Source organism: Agrilus planipennis, unplaced genomic scaffold (genome assembly GCF_000699045.2).
Source record: "Agrilus planipennis isolate EAB-ADULT unplaced genomic scaffold, Apla_2.0 scaffold78, whole genome shotgun sequence".
Taxonomy (NCBI): Eukaryota; Metazoa; Arthropoda; class Insecta; order Coleoptera; family Buprestidae; genus Agrilus; species Agrilus planipennis.
The window spans coordinates 695600-716404 of NW_020438928.1; the positions used below are offsets into that span (position 1 = coordinate 695600).

General features: G+C 33.2%; 4 protein-coding genes and 1 long non-coding RNA gene across 10 annotated transcripts in view; 1 reads left to right on the top strand and 4 right to left on the bottom strand.

The window, feature by feature from the left end:
• Positions 1 to 215: 215 nt before the first annotated feature.
• Positions 216 to 2278, bottom strand: LOC108733716. Its single transcript, XR_003231027.1, has 6 exons — positions 1967 to 2278; positions 1420 to 1525; positions 1273 to 1362; positions 654 to 1059; positions 305 to 562; positions 216 to 236 (listed from the first exon to the last, which is right to left on the bottom strand). It is a non-coding gene; the product is annotated as an uncharacterized LOC108733716 (long non-coding RNA).
• Positions 2279 to 2425: 147 nt separating this feature from the next.
• LOC108733715 (oligosaccharyltransferase complex subunit ostc) lies at positions 2426 to 3248 on the top strand. Its single transcript, XM_018465002.2, has 3 exons — positions 2426 to 2786; positions 2839 to 2912; positions 2967 to 3248. The coding sequence occupies exons 1-3, from the start codon at positions 2648 to 2650 to the stop codon at positions 3201 to 3203; spliced, it is 450 nt and encodes a 149-aa protein (XP_018320504.1). The 5' UTR covers positions 2426 to 2647; the 3' UTR covers positions 3204 to 3248.
• Positions 3249 to 3349: 101 nt separating this feature from the next.
• Positions 3350 to 5449, bottom strand: LOC108733714 (calcium and integrin-binding protein 1). Of its 2 annotated transcripts, none has more exons than XM_018465001.2 (5): positions 4576 to 5449; positions 4486 to 4520; positions 4180 to 4427; positions 3932 to 4130; positions 3350 to 3879 (listed from the first exon to the last, which is right to left on the bottom strand). In XM_018465001.2, the coding sequence occupies exons 1-5, from the start codon at positions 4624 to 4626 to the stop codon at positions 3858 to 3860; spliced, it is 555 nt and encodes a 184-aa protein (XP_018320503.1). In that variant the 5' UTR covers positions 4627 to 5449; the 3' UTR covers positions 3350 to 3857. The 2 variants fall into 2 exon arrangements, with proteins under 2 accessions (XP_018320503.1, XP_018320502.1); XM_018465000.2 differs by having other exon boundaries at positions 4180 to 4442.
• Positions 5450 to 5586: 137 nt separating this feature from the next.
• On the bottom strand, positions 5587 to 12311 carry LOC108733713 (tectonin beta-propeller repeat-containing protein). 2 transcript variants are annotated; one of them, XM_018464999.2, is made up of 14 exons: positions 12084 to 12311; positions 11656 to 11897; positions 11262 to 11597; positions 11112 to 11204; positions 10608 to 10889; positions 10224 to 10517; positions 9726 to 10040; positions 9281 to 9595; positions 8870 to 9056; positions 7753 to 8571; positions 6830 to 7233; positions 6096 to 6435; positions 5790 to 5935; positions 5587 to 5725 (listed from the first exon to the last, which is right to left on the bottom strand). In XM_018464999.2, exons 2-14 carry the CDS (start codon positions 11878 to 11880, stop codon positions 5687 to 5689), a joined length of 3795 nt encoding a protein of 1264 aa, XP_018320501.1. In that variant the 5' UTR covers positions 11881 to 11897; positions 12084 to 12311; the 3' UTR covers positions 5587 to 5686. The 2 variants fall into 2 exon arrangements, with proteins under 2 accessions (XP_018320501.1, XP_018320500.1); XM_018464998.2 differs by having other exon boundaries at positions 11987 to 12310.
• Positions 12312 to 12987: 676 nt separating this feature from the next.
• The window catches only part of LOC108733712 (protein outspread), a 53761-nt gene continuing 45943 nt past the window's right edge, over positions 12988 to 20805 (bottom strand). For 2 of the 4 annotated variants that reach the window (XM_018464994.2, XM_018464997.2), the window contains 5 exons: positions 20593 to 20777; positions 20151 to 20524; positions 17124 to 20099; positions 16448 to 16976; positions 12988 to 13104 (listed from right to left, as the gene is read on the bottom strand). In XM_018464994.2, coding sequence (XP_018320496.1) covers positions 13051 to 13104; positions 16448 to 16976; positions 17124 to 20099; positions 20151 to 20524; positions 20593 to 20777 — 4118 coding nt within the window. In that variant the 3' untranslated portion in view covers positions 12988 to 13050. Of the gene's footprint in view, positions 13105 to 15528; positions 16135 to 16447; positions 16977 to 17123; positions 20100 to 20150; positions 20525 to 20592; positions 20778 to 20805 lie in introns of those variants that run through there. The other 2 variants (XM_018464995.2, XM_018464996.2) reach the window with 2 other exon arrangements.

Below are 20805 nucleotides of genomic sequence, written 5' to 3' on the forward strand. Positions count from 1 at the left end.
CTACTACTACATACAAAAAAAAATAAAAACATCTACAATCAACAATTAATTTAAATAAAATGAACAAAAATAAGCATGCAAAACAAAAACTAATTCAAAGAAACTACAAAAAAAAACATGCAAAATAAAAAATTAATCTGAGTTTGGACTAAAAGAATTATTTTTATTAGGTAGAGCATGCAAGACAAAAGAACTATTTTAACTACGGGGTCTTCTTTGTCTTCTCCAGCGTCGATCTGAAACAGATACGGTGGTAACAGATTAATAAAGAGCAATTAATATTAATTATATTAAATACTCTCACCTTAGCAAACATAAGACTATTGTAAACTTCCCAAGTTTGGATTTGTGAAAAGCAAACTAAATCCAGAAGGAATATCGTAGCAGAAAACTTGTTCCAGTGAAATTCATATAAATCTCGTCTGGCTCTCACTCATCTGTCGAAAATTAACTGCATAATGTTGCAAGTTGAAGACGAAAACAGCAAATCAAGACAAGACAATGGCTGTTTGAATACCATCAATCTGAACTTTAATTCTCTCTTTCTCGCCATTTGGACAATCTGCAGAGACGGACAAAAAGAAATATTAATTACATTATTAATTAAATAAGAGATTAAATTAAGTAAAATATGAAATATAACAAAAACATACACGAAAGAGCAAGTAAACTAACGAAATTATAAAATGGCGATGTGCTGTCAATTTTATTCAAGACAGATAAATCCATAGATAATGATAAATCTTAAAGGCAATAGAAATAACCATAGATGCTTGTACACAATAGATAATTGATTGAAGAAAATCGTAGATGTGGGCAATAGATAACTGTAAGAGAACAAAAACCATAGATGCCACTATGGCAATTACTTACATCGAGGATAACTGTTACGGTGCTAGTTTTATTTTTAAGTACATCAATGTGAATTTGGGTTCATTTGTTCTCGAAAAACTGCACTTCTCAAATCTAAGAGGAGGGAACATTAACCGGGCTCCAATTTTCCACGTTTGGAATCTTTGTTTTTTGTTTCCTTGTTCATTTAATAAGTTAAATGATAACCTGTTGGAACAATTTAATGTTAGTTTCATCTTAATTATTTTGTTTTAAAACATTATAAACCATAATTTCCATCAATCAAATAATAGACTAACAAATTCAATAATTAACTACTACAATTGAGAAGTCAAAAATTATAGAATTATTGTCAAACAAATAGAATACAGGATTTAGAAAATCATAAAGCACTTCATAAAATAAATAATGATTTCTTACCCTTTCTACATCCAAGAGACATAAGTGTGGGTGATCTCAGTCCTTTTAATTTACCTTCTCCAACTTCATTGTTTTAATAGAAACCTGAAACTTAATATCAATTATATGTTAACTAGATTTTGTTATTTTATTATTCAAGATAATTACCACTGTTAGCATCCTACGCCCTGTAAATTTTTCGACAAGCACGTCTGAAGCATTTTTGGAAATAAGTAGCGCGTCCATATAATTTTAGGATGTCATCTTAGCAAGTCTGTATTATAGAAACAAAAACAAGTCGTTAAAACCCAAACTCTACAATAAGAAAAAAAATGAAGTTTTCAGAAATTTAGGATTTTAAAGGCCGAATAATATTTTTGAGAAATATTTCACATATTTTGGATATAAAATGAAAGCAGTTTTTGAAGACGGTGAAATCTAAATGAGAAATCTGCAATCATCGCTTACAATTGTTTTCAAATTTCAAAAATCCTAACAAAATCCCAATTATTCCACCTCAAATAAACTAAGAATTTATAAAAATTCACAGTGGATAAGTGTAAAAGCAAAACCAGTACGCCACCGGTTTCCGTATTCTCCACTCCTCTCGCTAAAAAGACCTAAGCATGGTAATCGAAACCCATCAATCACTAAATATAAATAAACTATTTCACATAATCAAATGAAAATCTAATAGAGTATACATAATAAATACCTTCGGGTTTCGTTTTCACTTATTGGCAGCAAATACAGTACATTATCGACATGGCTCAACGTCTTCTCCGGTTTTCTCGAATACCGAAAAGAAGATGACAGACAAGATTACCGGAAACTCACAGACAAAATTTCTTCTATACTTATGATACATAGATAATAGGTTTTATAGGCGCGTTCAACTATACTGACTCAGTTTAATTCTCTAATAAAAACTTATCGTCTACAATAAAATTAAAACACTAACGCCGTATTTTAACTGTCTTTGAAGCCTTATTTTGCAGTAAATTTAAACATGTGTCTTCTTTTGGCAATTAAATAAATAAATGATCTTTTGGTCATTTCTGGGGATTAATATTGTCAATTGCTATACGGTTAGTGCCATAGATTTGATATATACCCTTTGTATATCTATTATTTGCGGCCATAAATTAGAAACATGCAGTTGGTATAATTTTTTATTTGGGTTATAACTTGGATTTTATTGGAAAAAAATAAACTTCGTTTATATTACAATTGAAAAAATAGGCTTGCAATAGTGAATTTAAATGGTTTATCTATAGTTTTTAAAGGGTCAATGTTTTTCAAATCGTAGTTGTGAGGTTATTACTGTGAATTGACGTGGAAGAAACGAAAAATTATAATTATCGGCGGTGATACCTACCCTAGTTTTTAATTTATAATGGAATGGTTTTTTACTCTACCATTCTTTCTGTTAGAAGTACCAAATATAAAATTAAAGAAACCGTCATGGTTAAAGCAACCATCACCTATGGTTGTATACTCAGTCGTTCTTTTTTCTTATTTTTTGGTAATTGGAGGTAAGGCCATATAACATTGAAAACCCGTAGGAGTGCGACTATTTTGTTACAGGTATAATTTACGACGTCATTGTTGAACCACCCAGTGTAGGCTCTACAACAGATGAAAATGGTCATTCTCGGCCGGTAATATACTTCCTACATTTTTGTTGTACAGATAATCAACTATATGTTCTATAGGTTGCTTTTATGCCATACAGAGTAAATGGACAATACATAATGGAAGGACTGGCTTCAAGTTTTTTATTTTCCATAGGGGGATTGGGATTTGTTATTTTGGATCATGTGCATTCTCCATTAGCTCCAAAACTTAATAAACTGTTGTTAACTGCTGTAGGGTTTATATGTATATTAGTTTCATTTTTCACAACATGGGTTTTCATGAGAATGAAATTACCAGGATATCTACAATCCTAGCTTTGTATACATTTATAAAAAATAAAGATTATAACTATCCAAAAATATGTTATCATTAAGGAAACAAGATACAGTAATTTCAAAACTCCGCTAGATACCTACTTAGTAATTATTAAAATTGTGTGTTTATAGTTAAACCTTATTCTGTTTTTGAACTACACATTTGATATCGAGAATAAAATCAATTATTAAAATGATTATATTTTTTCAAGTAGCTTCTTACAGTTGTCACTATATCTTATCATTAATTATAAAATAACATATACAACAAACTTTTTATTATAGTCTTATTTCATAATTATGATCTTTTTAATGAATCATTTGTCAGTATGCAGCTTAATGGTTCTTATTTTTAACAAAACCTGACATTATTTTTTAGTACTAAAATTGATAAAAAGGTAGTAACTGCTACCAAAGTACACTACATAATCAATTTTCATTTACAATTTTCACCCTTATTATAAATGTATGCTCCATGAAATTTTAACAGGATATGTATTCTACTTTTTCCTGTTGAATCTCTAAACTAAAGATTATCATCATTTTGCTTACCTTCAATTCCTTCTCAATAAACATGGAATCAGGGAATGAAATGTTGATAATAAGACACTTATTTTCCAGTCAATAGGTGTGATTAAAAACATTATACTAAATTCAAAGTCTTATACGAAAAACACTGAAAATAAGTATATTGTTAGTACATCATTTTTTTGAGTAGATTATCTTACTTTAAGAAATCAGAGGACTTATTAATGATGTGTTCAAATTCTGCGAAAGAAAGAGCCCCATCATCATCTAAATCAGCTTCATCTAGTATATTTTGAATTAATCGTTGCATGTTATTTTTAGATAGTTCGTTATCACCTATCAACTTTTTTATAATTTGCTGCAAATCAGATGTACCTAACATATCATCTCCATCAAAGTCTAAACAAAAGCATTAAAGTAACAATGTTAATAAAGATTGAAAACCTACCAAAAATTCTAAATGCATGTTCAGCTTTAACTGATTTAGGTGCTGCTTCACTAAAAACAGACATCATATCTAGGAAATCTTCGAATGTACAATCACCATCATTTCCTGAACTAAAGACTTTACAAATTCTTTCACCAAATGGGTTAACCTTTAATTCTGTAAGATGTAATATTTTGCTCATAGGAAGTTTGGCGTTTTTATTATGACCAACTTTTTCTGGTGCTAAATTCTTAAACTTGTGATGAGCACTTGAAGTGGAATTCCTTATTATATACATTCAACATAATGAAAAAATATAACACTTACTGTAGCACTTCTTTTTTGGTGAAATATGTGAGATCCTAAAACAGTGCATTAAATCAAATTTATTACATTACAAAAAAAATATGGCTTTACCTCATAGTCCTGGAGTTCTTCTTCCGAAAATTGACTTTTTCCTTGACCCATTGAAACTTTCTGTATTAAAACTACTTAGTATACGTTTGCCATACACTATGACCATACAATAACATTACTTTTAAAAACAAAACAGTATACGAATGCATTCACCCAACCATAGACAAATCCCAACAATGGCAAGAAAACACGATAATAATTTATAATCATAGATATTTTATGACACAGCAATGGTGTAGACGTATCGGTTTACCATAGATAGATAAAAAGATGGTAAAAATATATTTACGCCCTCTAGAAGTTGTCAAAATTAATGAAAATGGCACGGATTTTAAATTGGCCTTATAAATAATAAAATTATAAATATGACAAGATCTGAATTATCCTCTGAACCACATTACGAAGAAAAGGAAGATATAATAATCTGAAATAAAGTGGCTGACATAAATAGAATGAATAGAACTTATTCTTAGTGATAAAAGAGATTTCTAACAGATTAAGTCTTTTTGGGGCATAATGGTTTATAGTATAAATTAAATTCAGACATACTTATACCCCACTTAATTTTATATAATGTAACGTGTATAACTACATAAAATAATACTATTCGATTTTAATGCAAGAAAACTTTGCTATCCTGTTATTATTTAAAGAAATAAATGCATAAAATAGAGATTGAATAGTAGCATATGTTTTGTATAAGTAAGCAAAGTGAACATCATGCAAAAACTACTGAAGAGATTTTGATTAAATATTTTGGTTTTATTCTTTAGTAATATTAATTTAATAGTTTTCTTGCCACTGATAAGTGGGGCCTCACGAAACGGTGTGCAAGCGTAGGAAGAAGTTTCTATTTCTGCCTCAACATAAATAAGAGGCAACTGCACGTTATTTGCCCAAGCAACCTGATACTGTGAAATTCAGTTTAATGTATAATACATAACAATTTAGAAATAGGATTATCTTTTAAGTAAAGTTACTCTTTAATTTAGCCTCAAAATAATTCCAAAATTACTGAAGAATATATACGCTATTAATACTAGCACTTTTAATAAATAATAGCATAATAAGTTATTTTAAATCACATTAAAAATTATATAACTCAAAATCTTTAGTTGAAGCCTTTCACTGATACATATTGCCAATTACTCTAAAAAAATGAAAAGTTAATAGTACAAAAATTAATGAATATGTAACTAATCGTAAAAATATACCGAAATAGCCTGATCCCATCCTGAGCCTAAGGGATTAGACGAATGTACACCATGACGTCTGAGTAATAATCCGGTACTAGTGGTCACCCATACTTCTCGTTTACCCACGGAAACATATTTAAAAGTAGTTTCATTTAATGCGGTATCTATCGAAAAAATAATTGTAGTAGCTTACATTGTATAAGAAATGCTATATCTAAATTTCATACCCCTAAGGCATTTTTTATGTATAGGTATGTATACAGACATTAACAGCATGATTCTCATCTTCTTTTTTATAAAATTAAATTAAATTATGATAGTTACCACCAAGTTTATTTTGAGCGTGTCCTAATAAAGACGGATCTACTGGGATCATGTACCAATGAGTACCTTCAGGAGTGGTGGGACTAACTTCTGTTCTCATATACAATTTTCCTAAAGTGTCTATTGCCCAAACACCAGCTTCGCCGCAAGCAATTTGTTTTAGTTGGTTGCCACATGGCGGATCCACAACGGCCCAGGAAGTCCCGTCAAGTTTTTCCAAAGTTATACCTACCCGCCAATACGCACAACCATTTTTACCTGTTACCCATACACGTTTGAACGGGCCACAACTAATGCTGCTCAGAGGTTGCGAACTACTGACATGTTCCCACATACTCCCCTAAATACAGAAGCATTATTGTGTTACGTTTAATTCTAAGGGCCATTGATTTTTGGTATGTTTTTTTGCAATTTTTTGTTTGAAAGTCTGGTTTCATTATCATCAATTAATTTAATCAAAACGTTTTAATTATCCAAAGGGAATATACAGAAAAAAAGAATGTAAAATATACTTAGTATGTAAATACATATAACAGTAATTCAACTAATTAATTAAAATATTTCATTGAGTGTCGAGAAACCAATCTAATTCTAAAAAAGTACTTATCTTTGTTGTATTTGGTTTAATGTTGATATAGTATCTATCAAATTTTGCACATTGTTGCCCATTTGTTTTTTTTTCTTGTAAAATATAATACATTGTTGTATATTGTATATTAATAATTTTAACTTACCACTGGGTTTTCTTTTGAAGCTCCAAACCGTATCATGGCTTGTCCACCCGACGCTAAAGCCCACACGGCAATTTTTTCGTTCGGTTCATCATCGACCAATTCCAAAGTAACGTCGAGAAGTTTAGTATGCCCTAGTTCCTGCCAGGGACCTGTCGTTGCTATTGCACACTTCCTGTACCATCTGCGGCGTCGAACTAGATCTGTAAAGTGTTTGTTGGCATGGTAAGTTGCTGGAAAATCTATGGCATATTGCCATCCATCTTTGTCTACACCTCCCGGTACATGGAAGTCGATTAACCACTCAGACACCCATTGCCAATGCATCGACATTAATTTGACTTGATCACGTGTACGTTTTTGTTTACCTGTCACATCACTCCACATGTGGCGATCAGTTGGTAAACCTATAAAATAAATGCAAACTATTTACAAGGAACAAATTGTTGAGGAATGTTTTGGAGCTAAACTGAAACGTAAAAACCTGGGAAATGCTCAATATTTATTATTATGAGATAATCTAATAAAAAACGCCGTCTTATCAAATGAAATACCAGAAGTATTGAAAAATTACACAATCCGAATATAATTGGGTTACTAATTTTCTTATAAATATCTTTAACTTTTAATTTTCTTGAAAATATTTCCTATAAGAACATTCTTTAAAAATAATTAAAAATGTTGATCCAAAACTTGTTTAATAAATCTGGTTGAAATTATGTTCACGATTCACGTCCAATAATTTCGATAAATTACTGACCAACAGAATAAACTATTTTGCTCATAAATTTCAAATTTTCGATCTTAGATTTCGGGATAAATAAGTACCAGTAGTAACCTGCAGAAAAAAAGAACATGGAATCTCTAGCTGCGGGGAAGGATCATTCAAACTTTACATAAGATAATTTGTCTATCGATAGTCTTACCAGTTGAGGTATAACCAGTAAGAGGATTCCATCTTTGGTTTTCATACACTTTATAGTCCTGAGAATCAGTCATCGGATGAACGTTGTGACTATCGATAGTACTATAAAAGCCTCCGCCCCATCCGCCCGTGTATACCCAAGCTGTTCGATCGAAACCAATTGCCCATGTTACACCAGCCCTGCAGGATTCGACTTTTTTCAAATGTCCGCACATTTGTCTCCAATAAAAGTCAATAGGAGACACTAGAGGTACAGGACTTTTAATTTTTAATTTGAATGGTTGCACTTGACCCCATATTCCTAGACTAGAGATAAAATAGGGCGGTAATCGGTGTTTGTATGTACAAAATTGCTTATCATTTACGTAAACGACAAAGGCATCTTCACGAACTACGAATATCACATGAAATTCTTGGCCTGGTTCAAAAGGCAAACCTCCGTCACGTTCTTCTTCTCCCCATTTGCCTCCAATCAGGCTGTTTCTAACGATCACACCATCAGAAAAGCGAGGGTTAAAATGCAAAGCGCAATTTTTAAAATCGACATACGATTTGTGTTTGGGTTTATAGCTTGTGTGAACGTCAAGATTAATGGCAAATCTGTCGACGTCATCAGTTAGACATCCATAAATCTCTAGTTCTGAACCAGGTGACAATCCTGTGTCTAAATAATGAACGATAAATTCTTGTTTCGCACCAAGATCAACTTCTACAATGTATCTCTCGTTTTGACGTTGTATTTCTAGTATTTCTTTGGAATCGGTAACGAAAACATCACCTAATTTAGTTACCGCCCACAAACTATTTGTATGGGCTGGTCCTAGAGGAAAGTAAAATTACAGTAACACAAGTTAGGTCTCACTTCTCACTAGTTAAATCTATTCTCCATTCTTTCCTTAATATATATTCAATGGACGAATCAAAGTCAAACAGTGGTTGAAAATTGCAAGGCAGTTGTTTTTGAAAAACAAAAAACTTTCAAGCTCTGGCTTTGATTAAATTACAATTTTTTAAAATTTTATTTTACTGCCGATTGTTTAAAAATTCAGTGTTTAATACTAGCAAAAGATTAGCAGAGGTACCTGAAAGATGACCGTATCTAGTAATAATTATAATACCTGAGATGTTTTTCACTTGTCCACAAGCTGCTGTTAAATGTGATTGCCACTCCTCGAGAGTAGTATCATTAAAAAATTGAAATCTTATATATTCTGGTAATATACGTGGCGTGTGCACGATCAAACGGGGATTTCCTGGTTCGCTACAGTTTTGAATGCATGTGATTTCGTTCACACTAAACTGATGCTATACAAAAAAAGAAATTCATTTTATATAAAACTAGCAGTTACTTTTAACTTATTACTGGCGCATTTAGAAAATATGATTCCTGAAAATATTATATTCAAGTATACCTGTGAAAGTATATATTTTTGGGAAATATAAAAATTAAACTTCCAATGAAGAATATTATCTTATACGCAATAATATTAAGCAATACTTATGTGGTACAAATTAAAACATTGTCATACCAAAGTCGTAGCTCCATCTGGGTTTAAAACCGTCACAGTACCACTACTGTACATCCACTCTAATTGTATAATGCAGTCTAAAAACTCTCCATGTGATTTTATGCTAACTTTTGCTTCTCCAGTGTGAACCCACGAAGTAGTATCATTACACTTTTCGTATTGTGAAAACCGTTCATCCACTGGAATTCGATCTTTTAGTTCAGATAATATTTTTAATCGCCACGGTTTGTCTAAATCTACTTGTTGAAGTAACGCTGCTTCTACAAACCAGTTCGGTAACTGCACTGCGTCTACAGTACAAGCACCTGCTTCAACCTGAAATGTCATTTTATACAAACGAACTTTTTTTACATATAAATAAAATTTATTGGTATTAATCATATCAAATTAAAAATTTAATGTGATCATAGGAAATATATTTTAATTACTTGAGTAAAAAACTTACCCATGTCCAAGCAGCCTCACATTCTGCCCAGCAAAGCTCTTCATCTTCAGGGAAATAGAAACTTGAATAGCTGTTACTGTCTGCCTGCCAAACACTTTGATCAGATTCTGGATGAGCTTCAGTACCTACTACCGATCCCACCGAACGAACAGGACTCCATGCTTTTGGATTTTTTAAAGTTGTTTCAAAATGTTTACCCGTCAGATCTCCAACTGGTAATGACATGGGAGCAGTAGGAGCTGAATGACTCTGCTCTTCCCAATTCGAATTTGTTACATCTGCAGTTGTTTCGGTAATACTGTGAGGTCTATTAGTCTATACAACAGAAATATTTAACTAAATAATTAGCGGAATTAAATCTTAATAAATAAATAACGAGAATGTAAGTGCAAAGTTTAAAGAAGTGTTCAAAATTAGTTGCAATTCCTTCTTTCAAAATTAAGAACTACTCTAAAACTGCTTAAAAATGTGTCTTTTCATTATTAAAAGGCAACATACCAAAGATGTAAGACTGTGATTTAGTTTTTCTCTACTGAGACTTGCATTACTACTAGCTCGGCTAACTTGAAGAGGTGCATGTAACGCTCGCCATCTCTTGCCTGTCAAATCCGAACTGGTAACACCCATTCGGAAATAAATTATTCGGTCACTTGCACCCACACCCCATACTTGGTCGTTAGCAGCCACTGATATCATAGACATTCTTCCAACCATTTCAACCCAGCCACAACCCGTTGCATGTTCTTCGCTTGTTCCAGCACCTTCGCCTTTCACACCCTTTCGAAACCAAACCTGACCAAAAAAATATCTTAAATTAAGTAAAAAACAGATTGAATAACAAAATGCTATCTAAATAAATTCAAAATTCAAATTCCAACTTACTTGTTTTTCTTGACTTACTGCCCACACTGCACAGTTCCCCACAGATATATGGGACAGTCGAACACCTTCAGTAGGACTCCGTATTTCAACCCATGCATCTCCAAATAAGCTGTCTCTAGTGACTCCCACTCGTACTAACGCTCTTCCATCCAAGAGAACAGCCCAAACAAGACCTGTTGATCCCACGCTCAGCTGACAAACCTCGCAACTAGGGGGTGTTGTTACATGAAGCCACTTTGCACCTTCTGGAGATTTGGTTGAAACACAAGATCGAAACATCACCTTTTAAAGAAATAATAATTTAGGACATGGCAAAGTTTCAATTTTAACTTGTGTTGATGTTCTATAAAAATTTAAAAATCCCACAATCCTGTACAATCTATTTAAGAATGTAAATCACAAATAAATGTAAATATCAAAAGAAAAAACACTGTGCAAGAATTAGAATCATTTAAATGATAGTAACATAGAAGATAAAAGTAAGATAATTGAATATGAAGTTACCCTGTTATGTGAGGTAACGGCCCAAACCAACATTGTCCCAGGTTCAGCACCTGCAACGCCTTGTCCACCAATTGAAATGTCAATGAAGGGTTCCTAGAATTATTTTTTTATAACTTTATAGTGAAAACATTTAGCACACACCAAACATACGGCTGTAGCATCTTTATGTAAAGGTGCAATAGCACACCAAGAATTCATTGCACTGTAACGTCTTGACCGAACCCATAACCTTCTTCTAACATAACTGGACCATTGTTTTCTTTGATAATACTGAGCTGGAAAATCCACAGCATATGTCCAACCATCATGATCCAATGGTTGACCATCTAATGTCAACTCTAACTTCCAATCACCTTCCCACTGCCATGCCATAGATGGTAGTCTTATCTTATCAATTGATCTGTCAGCAGTACCATCTTCACTTGAGAAATGAAAACGATCAGTTGGTAAAAGACGCGAAGAAAAACCTTCAATAGGTATCCAGCGCTGAGTAAATAATTGTTATTTTTTAGGTTCTTACAAATTTACAAATGTTTAAATATACCTCATTTTCATAAGACTCCTCTCTTACTTTTATTGGTATATCTAATCCATGAACATAAACATAAACTTGATGATCTCCACCTAAGGCCCATAAAAAATGGGGCACTGCTGAAAGCTTCTTAAATTCTTGACCAGCATAAGGTAATTCTCTCCATAAAGTTGATGATGTAGAGAGGGTGTGAACTCTACCTTCATTATTTATTCCAAATAACAATGAACTTGGCATCCCTTACACTTTTTCGCCTAATTTCATAAATGGAAATAACAGTATTTTTACAAAAGTTATTGATTGCAGGTAAACAGTCTTGTGTTGATAAAATGTTTGCACTTACCTATAATAGGTATTTTATAATAAAAATTATTAAACATGCGGAACAAAAAGGGAATAATTATTATGTCATTACGTAGTTAAAAATTCATATATTTTACTTTTTGGGATATATTTTGACATCATCTTGACCAATCTTGACTTTTCACCTCATTATACAAACATTACATGTTTACTTTAATGTTTATGACATGTTTACTTCACAAAAAGTATTGACAATATGGGATGTGTGCAATCGATTGTGATTACAGTACCGACCCAGTATAAGAAATAAGCAATGAGTAAACCGAAATTTCTTGATTTTAAAAAATAACAGTAACACTATTTACATAATTATATTATGATATACAATTTCAAATGCTATTATTATTATTACACACTCTAATAGTACCTAAAAAGCAAAATACTACTATGAATGATAATAATCACAACTTGTTATTATCTTTTTGATTATAAACAGCTGTTTATTAACATTGTCTATGTTTATAACTTAACCATAGATAGGTTTATAACCGCCAAAAAGTACAACGTTGAAACGGTAGAAAACCGTTGTGAACGGTTTAAATAATGACAAGCCTAAACTTGTTTATGATAGTTAATTCTAGTTAATTCTTATTCACTGTGATTCTTCTATTCTTAACGGATTTTAGTTAATTTAAGGTTTTGCCAACGATGAAAAGTTCAGTTTTTGTAAATACTATTTGTGTGCTTTATTGTACTACAAATTCACAAGCTCAACTTCTTGATTATTTTAAATCTGTTGGCCAATTTTTTGGATATTCGTTTAACACTAAAAGTAATATTGGTACAAATTTGTTAACTCATAATGTACCTTATGAAGTTTCAACTGAAGATGAAAATTTTATTGCTGAAGCTGCAAAGCTTATTAGTGCTTCCTTGTCACAATTGGATTCTTGTCAGCACCGAGTGGGTATTGTATATTTATATAATATGCAATATAAAAGTTGAAGTTGCTGCTTTGTTCATAATTCTCCATGTATTAGGTAATCTACAAGTTGCAAACATCATGTCACAGTATGAATGATGAAGAGGTATCCAAACTTGCAGTTATGCTGTTGAATTGTCAGTCATGGGTGGAGGGTAGAAAAATTTATCCATGTTCTGAAAGTATGAGCATTAGAGATTGTACAAAGGAAATGGATTCAGATGCTTGGAATAGTTACCACCTAATAACCAATAGGGCACGTGCTGTTTGTTATTCTGTTAGACAAAGTCAATTTAGAGGTCTTACCGAATTGACAGTCAATAAACTAATGAATGCAGCTAAGGAGCAGCTTCTCGGTTTAAACAAAATTGCTGAGCAACAAACTCATTTACAGCAGTATGCACAGGAGAGTTTGAAATCTGTTAGTGAGGGTAAAGAATATTTTTCTGAGTTACCATATATTTATTTGAAAATGTCATTATTTATATAAGTATATATATTTTCAAAGACTATCTAATATCTTCTATTCTATTTACATTTAAGTTTCTGAAGATTTTAATGTATTGTATATTACATAGGTCATGAAAAATTAATGAATCAGCAACGCGACTTTTACAAGGCTCAGTTACATGGACAGTTGTCTTTAGAAGACAATATCAGACGCCTCACAGACGAAAAAACTATAATTTCAGAAGCACACAAAAAGTTGACAGAAATAACAAAGTCTGTTCACAGTAAATTAAATGAAGCTGCAAAGCAAATTGAGCAACAGGTTGATGAATCTAAAGATAATCACCAAGAATTAATTAAAGATTTGGACACAATACAACGAAAAGCAGAAGAAATATTTCAAAGAATTGGTAATACATTATCATTCAAAATTTTGTTTAATGAAACTCAATTTAAATACCTTTATCCATCTTCTCTATAAAGTAGACTTTTCATTAAAATGTAACACTTGTGCAACATTTGGTATAATATTTTAGGGATAAATCAGGTTTAAATATGATACATGTAGCTTTAGGTGCAGTTTGTCTGTAATAACCTGGTTGTTACTGAATATTCCATTCGGTTAGGGTTTTGACTATATTTTGTAAAAGAGTGGGATAGTGAGAATGGATTGTAATTAATTAATTAATTAAATTTTTATGATCTTATTTTACAGAACGGTCGATTGAGTTACTAACTACTCAAAATCAACTCGCTCAAGATCAATACAAAATGACCCTTTCCCAACTATCTGAATTTAACTCTACTATTTACTACTTAGTATCACTAGTAGACATTACAAAGAAAACTATTGATGAACGTCTTTCTTGGCTAACTACCACACTAGGAGGCACTGATATGGCTATTGAAAAACTATATGCCATTTTATGGCACGCTTTATTTCTAATAGTTGCGATGGTGGCTTGTGCATTTCTCTCTGCTTATTTTAGCATTCGAATAGCCGTTGCAACACTTCCTACTCTCAATTTAATTTTAACATTACAAAAAAGCAAATATGTGCTTGGTCCACTTGGACTAATGTCTTCATTGACCACTCTTGTAATAGGTATGTTAAAAGTTTAATTAATTTGGCTTCAATTCATTGATTAATAATTTCGAATTTTTATTTTGCATTTTTAAAAAAATTACTACCAAAGAAAAAGAATAAAAAATGCAATACATAAAAAATTACAATAACTAAGGTGATTTTTTTATTATATTTTTTAGGCCAACTTACTTTAATAGCAGCAATAAATATATACATGAAAATTTCGAATGAACCGAAGCAGCTATATATGTTAACAGATACAGGGAGTCTCGGTCCAACCAATTCTTCTATGACCCACAAAAATACATCTAACCAAAAAGCCTCTCCAGATTTGAAAAATTATGAATTTAAAAGTCCATCGTCAAGTTTATTTAATAGTACTTCGTCCAGGTACGAGTACAATCGTCCAGACGACCAGGACGACTATATGGATGAAAATAATTATGGTAATTTGACACCGTTAAGATCTAGTAGGTCAAGAAGTCAAACACCCCTTATTCCTCCAAATGGTTTGACAAGAAGAATTTGTGGTGCTAAAACTAGGAAAGGCACACCATGCAAAATAATGAGTACTCCAGGAAGAGAATATTGTAGCAGGCATCAAAACGGCGATTCGGTAATGGTGTCTTAATTTATTTTATTACTTTTAATGTTAATATAGTTATTTAAAGTACCTACTATTTCTGAAATTCCTAGTTTTCTGTCTCAATAAATGTATAGATAGTTGTAATTTTGTGGTGGCAAAAATGTAAATACCGTTTCTTCTTTTTAACATTAGATTTAAACTAGTCGTACATTGTAAGTTAAATACAGTTTACTGTTTCCTGTACTAATTTAAAATAAAAAAAGACATGTATTGATAACGAAAAGTTATTTTTCATTAAAAAGTGATGATTACTTTGTGATAATTTATGAATATACATATTTGTACAGCCTCTTATGTAACCATAGCCATACAAAAAGTTTGTTTTAATAAAGTGATAATAAACAAAGTAAATAGTTTAATTTACTGTTACATAATATACAAAATGTTTGGTTTTTGGACATGAATAAAACCTGGTCACTTTCTGAACAACATTTATTTAAATCGTTTAATTATAATATTCATGCAAATACTAAAAATTTATTTCACTATGTATTGTATGTACGTAATGCACATTCACCTTTGTTCAGGATTCAACTATAAAAACGATGAAAGAGCATTCTAATTCAACAACGTGTAAAATCAAGAGAACAAAACTTTTAAAAAATTCTTGTTTAATAACATTTACGAATTCTACTATTATCATCATAAACACTCCATAAAACCCAACACATGGTATAAACAAAATCTGTCGCATAAAATAATTGCTATTATCACTTTTGTACATCATTGTGTTTGGATACAATTAAAGATATATATATTTATATGAAGAGAAAAAAAAAACAAAATAAAAAACATGCACGTATACGGGAAATACACGTATATTGGCGAATGAAGGGGTAGGGGGGAGGGGGAAGAAAAATGAGTGCAATGATCTATACACAACGGTGAATGATTTTAAAATGGATTATATCATAAACTATATTATCAATATAAAATTAATATGCAATAAGGTTTTGTAGACTAGTTGATTCTCTTATTTCTTAGTACCCAGCGAAAACGCCGTCAGTTCTAAAAAAGTAGAATCTATTAAATAATTATTTTATTGAGAAACTTAACGGGATCGTAAATACACGACCTATTTATTACTTGGCAAAATTTTTCTCAAATAATTACAACCCAAATTAAGTTATATTGAAACTAATTTAATAAAGATACCAGAACATATTCTGATCTTTGCAAACATATACGGTATTTTAAACAGAAATTACTTCTTTTAGAAACAATTTTGTCTAATAAATGACACAATTAAGTGTCCTAAAATGATGTAATTACAATAATGCTGAACATTTTAAATGAAGGAGACATCTCCAATGGTGGTAAACATTTAAAAATTTACCTGCAAGCTAGAGAGCTGGGGGTTTCGCTTCAGCTGTAAAATGTGCTGATGGGCTTGCGCCAGCTGCTTCGTGGCACAGCCGAGTTGCTCCTCTAACGCGGCCGTTTCCAAACACTTGACCGATAGGCGTTCCGTCAAATCGAGCAGCTCCCTCTGTTGTTCGCGCGAGAAAGTCTGTTTAAATTTGGCTACTTCACGCTGCACCTCTGCTTCGTGCGCCTTTCTCATAGCGTCTAGTGCGGCCAACGTGGCCTGAGTCTCTTCTGCAAGCGCCTGCTCTTTGTCCTGGCGTAGGACAGCCAGTTCGCGATCGTGCTCTTCTCGTATATTGTTTACTGCTTGTCGATGCCACTGTTCGAGTACGTGAAGTGCACGTTCGCAAAGGGTTTGCAACTGCTGCAGCTCTACCTGGTGTTGCACGTTATCACAAGCGGCGAGAGCACGTCGGAATGACGAACGGATCGTTTCCGTTTGAGTAATGTATTCCATGTTCACGCGAGAACCAAAGCAGTCTTCATTCGTATCTAATCTGTACAAGAAAAAAAAATCAATACAAACTATGAAACACCAAAACGCTTTTATAAAGTAAAATAAAATATTTATCCCTTATCGTTGGCTCTGAAATAACTGTAATATAACTTTTAATTATTTATTTATTCAAAAAATTAGTACTTACTTTTTGCTATTCCTGTTCCATTCTTTTCCTTCCACGCATTTCCTAATCCCGATCAGTTGTTTTTTTAATCGGTGGCATCTCTCACACACTTCCATCCAATTAGCACATGGCAGATTATTCCCGTTTAAGTTCTCTCGTTCTTGAACGTTACCCACACATCCATTTAATCGATCAACTTCATTTGCCAGTTCAGACAGAACGCTGTTAACCGAGTCTAGATCGTAGCCACCGATGGTATCACGACATTTCTCACCTGCGTTACTTAACATACATTTGAACTCTGCCTCAACATTTTGGTTAATTTGTACCAAATCTAAACTGCTTAAACTATCTAACAATTCGTCTAACTTTAACAAATTTGTGGCACAATAGTATTCAGTCGTGTATTCTGAGTTCGATCGCGAACCAAATTCGCCAGTTAGAACGGCGATCCGAGCGTCTACGAGTGCTTTATGAGCAATCACATCTGCAAATTCGACAAGCAACACGTTCGCTTCGGAAGACATTCGTTCAAGATCTTGTTTTGATACCTCAGTTTGTTGTAATCTCATGCAACTATCCCTAAATTGTTCGCAAAGATCTTGGACGTTTTGTTGCATCTCTGTACGTAGGTATTGTTCAACGGCGTCATTCCAAAGTTCGAGAGCGGCACGTTCACTTGCATAGAAGCTGAAGAAGAATGCATTGTCAGATGCAAGAGTACTCTCGTATATTTGGGCAGATCGCATTAATACGTGATTGATTTCTGCCTCTATCAGTTCATTACTAGATATCTCCTTTGCTTTTGTTCGAATCTCCTCCAAGTCGTTAATGTCAAGTACAGGCAACTCACAGGATGCGTCAGTACTGAGGTTTACCGCTTGGGCAGCTAACGCATCAGCTAACTGAGACAATTTCGCCTTTTTATAACGTTCTACTTCAAAATTAAGCAGTTTATGTTCAGTTTTTAAGCTATTTGCTAATGGTTTGAACCTCTGATGGGTTGAAAGGGTAGATTGAAAGTTTTCAGAAACTAATAATAACCGTTTTGCCAGTATTTTACTAAGGTACTCAACTCCGGTTTTGCAGGCTGGATATCGCTCATTGCTAACACCATTTAATTTTGAATTTAATGCGGTAAACAAATGAGACGTTTCAATGGCTTCTTTTACCAACAGTCTGTCACAACTTATGTCACTGGAAGGTTTTACTTCGAAAGCTTCTTGAATTCGAGCAATTAATATATTTTCGAAAACTATTTTTTCCGCCAAAAGCTCTAACCTAGTATGATTGTTTAATTGACCCATTTTTTCCAATTTACGTTTCTGTTTCGATAAACCGATGAGTTTTGTTCGCAAAATTTCCTCAAACTGTTGAACAATACTGGTAGCCGATGATACGATCACACTCTCTTCAGTATTTGATTCGGATACATTGGCAAATGCTTCTAAAACATTCTTCAAATCGTTTAAACCAGCTTCTAAAACGCTCAACCTATCTTTACTAGGAGAAGATGCTCGCTTCTTCCCAGAACCTTTTAAAACAAGTACCTGATTTATACAGTCGTACAATTTTGTCCTTGCTATGTTTATTTTCGTTTCGAAAGTTTTAGTATCGTCCAGCGATTTTATATTGTAATTTGGGGGGTTGGACATTTGAGTTCCAATATTATCACCAATTTTAGATTCAAGATTGTTAGCAACCATGATTGCCCTCAATGATTCTGCAGCAATCGAACTGTCTAGTGATTTTCGCCTAAGTCTTCTTAATGCTCGGTCGTCTATAGGCGAAGCTCGTTCACTACTGACTTCACGTTTGTGTTTTCTTTTGGTGCGGATGCGTTCGAGTGTGAGCACTTTTGCCTCGAGTTCATCAAGCTTTTCTTCTACTTCTTTATTTGTATTTAAAGTCTCCTTTCCTTTCAATGATAATGATCGGCGCTTTTCTCTTGAATCTTGCAATTTCGTTTTTAATGTGCGTGCTTGCTTTTCAGCTGCTAGTAATTTATTAGTTAGATCTTGCACACGCATTGCCATGAAAACTGCGTTGGACTCTGCTTCCTTTTGAGCATTTTCTAAACTTTTTCTAAGATTGACGTTTTGAAATTCAATGTCGTCGTATTTTGTATTAGCCTCACGTAGTTCCCTTTTGAGAGCTTTGATTTCGGCGACTGCTTTTTCAAACCTGCTCTTTAAATCGAGGTATTGTTCGATTAGGTCATTTTGATCGAGACTTTCTAAGTTTATATCCAAATTAATACATGTTAAGTCGGTTAAAGAATTGGCTCTCGATATTCGTTCAGTTTTGCCTACTTCAAAATGTTGCAATCGTTTTGAAAGACTACTATTTTCTTCGTGATTTTTTAATAATCTTTCGTTTAGATTTTCCAGTTCATCTTGCAAGGTTCTGACGAGATACTGCTTATTTTTGAGGTCTGTAGTTAAAGAACTGCACTTGTCTTCTGCATACTGAGCTGCTTCTTTGGCTTCACTCAGTCGTTGTTCTAAGGACTCTTGTTCCTTACAATGTTCTTCTTCTACCTGTTTTATTCTTTGGTATAATTCTTGTTCGGTTTTCTCGAACATTAACAGTAAGTCATGAGTCTGTTTTTCTCTTGTAAGGCACTCGGAATGGACTTTTTTCAATCTTTCCAACTGATTTTCCAAATTACGCACTTCTTCGGTGGCTTCGTTTAATTGTTTCTTCAAGTCGTCCATTTCAGCACCTTGACGATTCAATGAATTTCTCAATTCTAGATTAATTACATCTTTAGCACTGTCAAGTTCGTCAGTTGATACACTATCGACAGTTGACTGACGAGATTGAGCACGAGGTAGGCGTGGTCTTGAACGCGTCCGTTCTTTTACTCGAGACAACGACGATCGCGTTAACGGTGGCGAAGGTGGACCTTCACCCCAATCTTCCGAACCTCTTCGACCTCCTTCAGAAGCCGTCCGATATTCTTCATCGCTTGATAACAATATGGACCTAAGAGGACTGAAGCATAGAAGTAAGCTAAAACTCTTAACAACATAGAATTAAAATAACCTTTGAATATTTGGTGTGAGTGGACTTTCCAAGGCTGCTGGAATTGACGAAGTGAAATTCATTTTTCCATCTGGTACATCACTTGAAACAATGGAAACTGAATCGACTGCTTTTTTTAAAGATTGTAACCAGTTACTTCGAATATTTGAAGTGGCTGCACTAACCAAAAGAATATTGCCGTTCCATTCTATCTGAAATCCGTAACGAGTTTCTGTTGCGACTTCTTTGAAACCAGTAATTACGTTCAATTCTATTTGAACTTCGGGCGTCGTAGATTCGTTCTGATCTTTAAAAGCAGTTAATGTTGGTCCACATAAAACCCACCAACGTTTTTGACTGTTTCCTCCATCTTCAGAATGTAACCAAAGCCATCCCTTTAAAAAAAAAATAAATGTACTTTTAATTAGCATTATTTGTTCACAAGTTGAACTATTACGCAAACCTTTTTTAAATGTAGCAATCCTTCAGCGGGTAAAGGTGCCAAATTGGCTTCTGGCGTTCGCCTTTCGGTTAGGGCGTTTGCAATGTCTCGCAATCGTTCATTTTGCCAATCTTGTTTTGCCAGTGTTTTTTCTTCTGTTTGGTGTTTATCATGGGTAGGAGGCGATCCGCTACTTACGATATACTCTAAAGAATAAAAGTCAACGTTAACAAT

Coding starts and splice junctions, on each gene's coding strand:
- LOC108733715 (XM_018465002.2), top strand. CDS start 2,648: ATGGAATGGTTTTTTACTCTACCATTCTTTCTGTTAGAAGTACCAAAT. Junction 2,787..2,838: donor TTATTTTTTGGTAATTGGAG/GTAAGGCCATAT, acceptor ATTTTGTTACAG/GTATAATTTACGACGTCATT. Junction 2,913..2,966: donor AAAATGGTCATTCTCGGCCG/GTAATATACTTC, acceptor TATGTTCTATAG/GTTGCTTTTATGCCATACAG.
- LOC108733714 (XM_018465000.2), bottom strand. CDS start 4,626: ATGGGTCAAGGAAAAAGTCAATTTTCGGAAGAAGAACTCCAGGACTAT. Junction 4,521..4,575: donor AAGAACTCCAGGACTATGAG/GTAAAGCCATAT, acceptor GCACTGTTTTAG/GATCTCACATATTTCACCAA. Junction 4,443..4,485: donor ACCAAAAAAGAAGTGCTACA/GTAAGTGTTATA, acceptor GTATATAATAAG/GAATTCCACTTCAAGTGCTC.
- LOC108733713 (XM_018464999.2), bottom strand. CDS start 11,880: ATGCCAAGTTCATTGTTATTTGGAATAAATAATGAAGGTAGAGTTCAC. Junction 11,598..11,655: donor AGGAGTCTTATGAAAATGAG/GTATATTTAAAC, acceptor TTATTTACTCAG/CGCTGGATACCTATTGAAGG. Junction 9,596..9,725: donor GTGAGGCTGCTTGGACATGG/GTAAGTTTTTTA, acceptor ATGACATTTCAG/GTTGAAGCAGGTGCTTGTAC.